At 40.6% G+C, this 8,670-nt stretch overlaps 1 protein-coding gene across 1 annotated transcript in view; it reads left to right on the top strand.

Annotated features, from left to right (window-relative positions):
- The first annotated feature begins 7,575 nt into the window (after nucleotides 1-7,575).
- LOC307251920 (transcription factor AP-4-like) overlaps nucleotides 7,576-8,670 on the top strand; it is a 47,457-nt gene continuing 46,362 nt past the window's right edge. The window contains exon 1 of the mRNA XM_080029377.1: nucleotides 7,576-7,886. Within this exon, the coding sequence (XP_079885503.1) occupies nucleotides 7,798-7,886 (89 nt within the window). The 5' untranslated portion in view covers nucleotides 7,576-7,797. The remainder of the gene's footprint in view (nucleotides 7,887-8,670) is intronic.

Below are 8,670 nucleotides of genomic sequence, written 5' to 3'. Positions count from 1 at the left end.
AATGCATAATTTAATTAGCCTATACTGTATATATCATTGTTTAACAGTTTTTTTTTTTTTTGGGCAAGTGAACACGACATTCGGGCAAGTAAAGCATTACCTGTACTTGCCCTGTTGGCAAGCGCATTTGAAACCTTAGTGTCAACCCCTGTTTATGGACCATAAAGAGCACCATTTTTAGCAGAGAGTGTCGAGCATGGTGTCGAGCAGTCAAGAAGGGTTGATGCATGTGAGTACTCACTGAACGAAACAAACAAACACATTAAAACAATGGGTAGCGATGCAATACTGTTGTCAGCTGTTTGTGCTACCCGCCTCACTTCCGATCACACCAATGAAATTGCTCCGACTGAAAGACTGCCCGACGCCGATTGAACATGTTGAATCGGCTGAAAAGAAGCCCGACGACATCTACGGCGGCCGACGTCACCGAACACACCAAACAGATTTGTGTCCCCGCCCCCTCCGACCATGTCAGATGGCCGATTATTGGGCCGGTGTGTCCTGGCCTTTATTCAAATCCCGTTTGAAGGATAACTTCGGATTCCAGTAGAATTATGAAAACAGTGATACACGTGTGGAACAATGTCGGCACACAGGTTATTGTTTCACCGCGATCGCCTATGTAGAAGCCAACCATGGACATATAAAGGGAGCACGTCGAACATGCATACGCATTTGAAAAGGCACCATCCAGGTCACCGTTACTGTGAAGAAAAAACGAGCTGTGCAAACCCAGACAGTATTTTCTTTTTTATACTGAAAATACATAAACTGTCATTAAATTAATGCTGTAGTTGCACTTTTATTTGATAATTGTTATATTTATAAATGCACTTCAGATATAATAATTTTTTTATTCATTTTTTATAATTCATAATCCCACTTTTTTTTTTTTTTTTTTTATAATTCATAATCCCACTAGATGGCACTGTCACAATTCCGCCTCCCTCTCCATTTAGCTTTAACTCTGAGGAGTATGTGGGCGTGTGTGTGTGTGTGTGTGTCTGTCCATGACGTTATGAGCAAAGGGCTACTGGTTTTCAAGTCGCAGTGTTTTCATTCACTCTGTTCCATGTCTAGTTTTTCATGCAGAGGTTCAAAATCCCTCTAAAAATTACTTTGTATAAATGCAGAGGACACACACCTACCTGAGGTCCATACACACAAGCATGCACTGCTTCAAATAAATTAAAACATGGGTCATCTTCAATCACATCAAAGGTGCAGCCGTCAGAGACACATAACAAATCGTTGAGCTGTTTACACAGCTTCCATTGAAGCCAGAGTTTATGCAAAGCAACCTGTGGAACTAGTTATTTCTTACCTGGCAATATGGAGGGAGCCTTTACACAAGAAGTGCATGAAGCTTTGGAAACAGTGATGGAGTCTGATTCTGATAGCGAGCAATAGGAATCTGACACGGAAACACAGACACTGCAGGAGAGAAATACCTTCCTGTGTCTGAATCCTCCTTGGAGAGCTAGGATGTGTCCTCTGACTTTCAGAAGTGGAGAATGCAGTGGGCCCCACCAACACCCATACAGAGATATACTCCTGCTGCCACTGGAATGGTACAGGGACCAAACTGTTACGCGTTAATGGAGGATTCAGACACAGGAAGGTTTCCAGTAGTTGCCACACTATTCGCGGTTGTCAACCAGTCTTTCCTGGTTGTCACTGATTGAATCAGGTTCTAAGTTGTGCAAGTACATCTATTGATGCTTCTGGACACATCTTGGGCATCGCAGGACTGAGGAAGAGAAGAGCCATCCGCAGCACCACCGAAGCGGCAGAGAAAGCCTCAAGATGGCTTTGGCTCAAGAGGGGAGAGCCGTGGGGGCAGAAGTAGCTAGTTAGCCATCTGGACACAATCTGGGGTCTGATCAACCTCAGCTGGGTCACCTGGAGGAGGGTGTATGATGTTGAAAGACCCGAAACACCCGATGATTCCAGGAATCATCACTGAAGATGTGTACAGAAGCATCAATAGATGTGCATGCACAGCTTCCTCTCCTGCAGTGTCCGTGTCAGATTCCTATTGCTCTCTATCAGAATCAGACTCCATCACTGTTTCCAAAGCTTCATGCACTTCTTGTGTAAAGGCTCCCTCCATATTGCCAGGTAAGAAATAACTAGTCCACAGGTTGCTTTGTATAAACTATGGCTTCAATGGCAGCTGTGTAAACACCTCAACGATTTGTTATGTATCTCTGATGGCTGCACCTTTGATAATTGGTGTTGGATGCTCAACTCAAAGCAGCCCCATGCCCAAGCACAAGCCTGTCCCCACACACATCCCCCAGAAGAGAAGACAACAACATATTCTCCACCTGAAGCAAGAGGCAATCCAATCTGCAAGGAGCACTACCAGCTTGTTTGCAGCCCTGCTTTGACACTGTACAAAAATTAATAATGCCTAAAAATCAATGTTGCTGCCAATCATTGACATATCCCAGGCCTAATAATTCAACACACAAGAAAATAAATTTGTATGTAGTTTTCTTTTGAAAATATTTAATTTTTTCTATTTTTTTATTTAAAATATGGTAGTGGCCAAAATCTGGCATTTAAAGGGTTACATTTTTTTTAAATCATGAAATGTTTTTATCAATAGTTAGGTCAGATAAAGGGGAATGAAATTGGCAAAAAAAAAGTTTAAAAAATATAATGTGTAATATTTTGTATAGCTAACTTTATACTGTGAGTTTTTGACACTGCACAAAAAAATGCCTAAAAATCAGTGTTGCTGCTAATGATTGACATATCCCAGGCCTAATAATTCAACACAAAAATAAATAAATTGCATGTCATTTTTTGAAAATATTACATTTTTTCTGTTTTTTTATCTAAAATATGATGGTATCATGACCAAAACCTGGCATTTAAAGGGTTAAAATCTTTAAAAATTCATGAATATTTCATATCAATAGTTGGGTCGGATGTAGGGGAAAGAAATTAGCTAAAAAAAAGTAGAAGAAAATATAATGTATAAAAAAATGTATAGCTACCTTTATGAAAAGCGCATTTTACGCACTTAGCGGTGCGAGTGTGATTATTTGACACTGCACAAAAAATAATAATGCTTAAAAATCAGTGTTACTGCTAATGATTGAAATATCCCAGGTCTAATAATTCAACACACAAATAAATAAATTGCATGTAACTTTTTGAAAATATTTAATTTTTCTGTTTTTGTCATCTAAAATACGATGGTATCATGACCAAAACCTGGCATTTAAAGGGTTAAAATCTTCAAAAATTCATGACTATTTCATATCAATAGTTGGGTTGGTTGTAGGGGAAAGAAATTGGCAAAAAAAAGTAGAAGAAAATATAATGTATAACATTTTTTATAGCTACCTCTATGAAAAGCGCATTTTACGCGCTTAGCGGTGCAAGTGTGATTATTTGACACTGCACAAAAAATAATGCTTACTAATCAGTGTTACTGCTAATGTTTGACATATCCCAGGCCTAATAATTCAACACAAAAATAAATAAATTGCATGTAATTTTTTGAAAATATTTAATTTTTTCAGTTTTTTTCATCTAAAATACGATGGTATCATGACCAAAACCTGGCATTTAAAGGGTTAACATCTTTAAAAATTCATGAATATTATATATCAATAGTTAGGTCAGATGAAAGGGAAAAGAAAAATATAATGTTTAATATTTTTTATAGCTGCCTTTATGAAAAGCGCATTTTACGCGCTTAGCGGTACAAGTGTGCATAATTTTATAACAGGCTCTGAGGATTAATGCAAATGTGGTTTCTTGTTTATTTCCCTTTCAGACCACACACTCTGTCACTTATGCAGACATAACCCCAAAGCCTAAGTTAAATATCCTGTGCATTGCTGTGCTGTGCTGTAATCAACAACAGTCTTCTATTAAAGCCCATGACTGCATCATATATCTACTGTGTGTTCTTACCCGGCACAATATAAGGCTATTGGGTTAGACCAGGAAGACACTCTGCTCTAACCCAATAGCCTTATACAGTCCACCCATTCAACAATGAGAGAGTATGGGACATCTTGTGTTTATTTAAATATGGCAATTATTCATGATCCTGGATTCATTCTTAACCTCCAACAACATCCTGTCCAACTTGCAGTCTGGGTTCCGGCCAGGCCATGGGTGCATCACAGCCACGCTGAAGGTCCTGGATGATATTGTTTCCTCTCTGGACTCCAAGCAGACCTGCATCGCTGCCTTCATTGACCTCTCTAAGGCCTTTGACTCCGTCATCCATCCCATCCTCCTACAGAGGCTTTCCAGCATCGGTCTTTCACCACACTCCTGCAATTGGTTTGCCAGCTACTTAATCCACCGAGTCCAGCAAGTTAAATCGGATAACATCAAATCAGCCCCTCTCACCATCACCAAAGGGGTGCCACAGGGTTCTATTTTAGGCCCAACACTATTCTCCATCTACATTAACAATATAACCAGGAATGCAGGCAACTCCAAGATCCACCTATATGCTGATGACACCATCATATACTCAGAGGGCCCTTCTCTCCCCTCTGTGGCGGCCACACTACAACACAGTCTCACTTCTGTAGAACAGCATTTCCATAGCCTTCATCTTCTCCTCAACACCAAAAAAAACAAATGCATTATCTTTGACCGGAAACACGCTCCCACCTCTGTCCCAAAAATCCTCTGTGCCGACGGCTCTGAACTCGAATTTGTTTCTTGTTACAAATACCTTGGCCTCTGGCTGGATTCATCCCTCTCATTCACCACCCACATCAAGCACCTACAATCAAAAGTCAAAGCTCGTCTGAGCTTCCTTTACCGCAATAAGGCCTCCTTCACTCATGCAGCCAAACACACACTCGTCAAAATGACCATCCTGCCCATTTTTGATTACGGTGACACCATCTACAGAATTGCATCTCACTCCACTCTCAGCAAACTGGACCCACTCCACCATTCTGCCATCCGCTTTGCTACAGGGGCTCCATTCACTACTCACCACTGCGACCTCTACAACCTGGTAGACTGGACTTCCCTTCACACCAGACGGCTCCATCACTGGTTTCTGCTCATCTACAAATCCATTCTCGGCATAACACCTCTCTACCTCTCTTCTCTTCTACACCTCTCCCACCCTGCCCGTAATCTAAGGTCCAGTGCTTTCATCAACCTCTCCATCCCCACTGTCCGCACTGTCTTTGGACGCAGTGCCTTCCGGTTCGCTGCAGCCTTTGACTGGTACACCCTTCAAAACACCCTTAAACTTTCTGTCTTCACCTCTCTCTCTGTTTTCAAACTAAATCTGCATAAAATCTTAGTTGACTCCTGCACCTGCTAGTAGCCCTTCTTGTCATACACTATTGATTAACTGTTTATTTTATTGTATTGTATTATATTGAATTTTTTAAAGTGTATTTTATATATTTTTGTAAAAGTGTAATATATATATATAACCTTGTTTTCACTTTTAGCACTCCCCTCCCCCTTCCCCTTCAGGCTGCACTTGAAAATAAGAATTTTGTTCTTAATTTGCTTGCCTGGGTAAATAAAGGTTAAATAATTGTCTTCCATCATATAGTTAAAGGTGCTGTAAGCGGAATGGTTCTTTTAGCTAACTTCCTGTCAGTTACTGCAGTTAGCAGTCCCCTCGCTCGTCCCTACGTCACCATATGCACTGAGGTCTTCAAGCAGCAAGTTATCTAGCATCATCTCAGATCCATAAGTGTGATAAAACATGATAAAAACCATCAAAACAGACATTGGGAAGGATTTTTACCTGCTCCGCCATTGTAGGCGCATACACATTCACCCATCTGTTGCTCTGGCGTGCACCGGCAGTGAGACCATGGAGTGTATATACTATATATGAGTGAGATGAGTGTCGGTTTGTAGCGTTCTCTCTTCTGATTGGATACAAATTTCGGGATACTCCAATATTATTATTATTAGTTTTATTTGATTAGGACAGTGCATATTAATCAATACTCATTCGCATCCGTAGTCCTAAATATGTTTATTTGCCGATTACATGCAAAGCAGCTGACTGAGAGATTGGCTTTATGAAACACGCACATTATGTAAGTGATCACTGTATGAATAAAGAGCGATTCTACACTTATATTAACACAAATAAACCGCTTACTTCACCTTTAAGCTGTTTTATGACACCTTTGGGTAGTAATGCAATCATGCAAAACAACTTAACTCCTTCAGTTCTATGGGCCGGTTTTCCTTGACTAAATGGAATTTTGAATGGATATTGTTCATATAAAGTACAATTCAGTCCAGGACTGGGCTTAATCCATGTCTGTGAAACTGGCCCTATGTGTTTTCAGCTTTAGCATTCAGACAGTAATGTTTTCAATGTAAAGGCAGCAAGCCTCCTGCTTTTCTAGCTGGAGAAAGCAGTACAATGGTGCTTTACTGCACCCTGCTGTACTATGTTGGACTGTTCAGATGTGTTATGTAGCCAAAACATTGCCTGTTACGTCATTGTCTCCCTGCACACTAAACTGTTATGCAACCGGTAAGCGAAAATTGTAGATAATTATTTTAGTTTGCCACATTTGGAATGGATGATTTATTTTAAAAATAGGCATGTCAAATTGCTACTGTACAAAATACTGTACTTCTAAGGCTGTAACCAAATATTTTCATTCTCTATTATTCTGTTATTTTCTATAAATGCATTCTTAGTATTTTTTTAAGTTTACCTTACAATTACCTAACTCAAAAGTGATTCCGCTAAAATGTTAAATGTTTTAACCAACAGCAATTGGAGAAGTAACCTGTGACTTGACATATGCTGCAGCAGTAAAATTGATAGTTTGGCATGATAAATACATTTAATGTATTGCTTCCTTTTCAAATTCACTCATCTCATAATGACCTCAAAACACTGTTTGCCAATTCTGATACTTGGTTGGGCTTAGTAGGGTATATACACATATCCTTAAATTTAGGAGCCCTACTGAAATTAGGTTATATTACAGGAGCTGCCCTTAGACCACAACAATTTCTTTTATTTTCAATGTGATTTGATGATGCATATAGCAGTAGCCTATTAACAAACAAAACAATGCAATTACATTTATTGGATCCATTGTGACATGGTGAACAGTGAATATTAAATAGGTGTCTATATAATGCAATAACAATGTGCATAATTTCAGTATAAGGTGTCAATTAACATTATCCAACAGACAGACACAAGATTATTACCTCGTCCACTGATGTTTGTTTTGCTTGGTGTGTAGGCCTACCACCTGATCGTGCTGATGCTATGACACAGTCAGGTTAATTTTCCTTTTTACCCCGCTGCTATCTTAAACTTTTGCGTGGAGCTTTATACCGTCAATGGCGAGGCTTGAATTTGCAGCAATGCAGTTGCACGGTGACTCTAGCAGGGCTGTTTGTTCTGCTCTCCGGAAAACGGGCTCTGATTCCAACCAGCTGTTTCCCGCCTCACACAGATCAGCTGCACGCGCGCGCGCTTACACACACACGTAGTAGGCGGACGCAGCAGACACAAACACACACACACGTAGTAGGCGGGGGCAAGAAGCCACACACACACATTGGAGGGAACCCCATCAGCTGTGGGAAGCAACACAGCTTGAACTTACTTTTATTTTTCTGACAAATTTCTTTAGATTACCTAATTTTGAGGCTATATTTCAGATATGCTGCTTTGAGTCGAACAGCGAAACTTCAGTTGCGTACATCATTATATTTGAACGAAGATAGCGGTGGAGGAAGGAAAATAAAACACCGAAAACACGGACTACACAACGTGGCTTTGAAAGCATGGAATATTTCATGATGCCGACAGAGAAGATCCCGTCCTTACAGCACTTCAAGAAGACAGAGAAGGATGTTATTGGAGGTCTCTGCAGGTGTGTAGCTAGCTATTTTTTCTACCGATACCAAATTGCATGTACAAAGCAGCCCTCGTGTGGCTGTAGTGTGCGTCTATGAGTGCGTGATGCGGTCTGACTTCAGTTAGCATGCTAAATGTTAGCTCCGCCGCGATATGTTGGCAGCAGGAGCGTGGTTGTAGAAATTAGCAGCTTGTTGGTACGCGGCTGCTTCTGCTGTTGGCGGCGAAGAAATGGGACATTATTCCACGCGTATTATTACACTTACTGGCCAAATTCCATGTAATAACGCACACGGCACGTTTGCAGCCATTCGATTCAGAAATATGTAAATAAGGGACCTGAAATCGATACATTTGCGTCCAGCTGAACACCAACCACGTGGTAGTTAACGTGTTCCCCGCCGTTTCGCTGCTAAACACCAAATAACATGTTTACAACTACATAGTTTAAACACAACGTACACTTTACACTGAAATCCGTCTATGTATAATTTATTTTCTAGGTCTGTTATACGCGGGTGCGTTAAAATGGGGTTTCCTATCCACTATGTGCGCAGTTAAAGAAGGCACGCGCAGCAACCATGGTTGTGTCGCGTGCTAGAATTAGCTTAGCTAACTAGTAGGCTATCACAGCGCCCTAGTTTTCTAACCACCGTGTGTTTATGCCTGGGCTTGTTTTTACTCGTGTGTACCTGCTTGTACAACTGAAACACGTCGACGTGTCAGTATTACTGGGTCTGCGACTTTCAGCAGCAGGTCAATCTGTGAGTGTTAGCTTGGTGCTAACGGAGGAAAGCATT

This window comes from Ammodytes marinus (assembly GCF_949987685.1).
Source record: "Ammodytes marinus genome assembly, chromosome: 6".
In the NCBI taxonomy this organism is placed as follows: Eukaryota; Metazoa; Chordata; class Actinopteri; order Uranoscopiformes; family Ammodytidae; genus Ammodytes; species Ammodytes marinus.
Note: the sequence above shows the minus strand (reverse complement) of the source record. Positions and strands in the feature narration are given on the sequence as shown.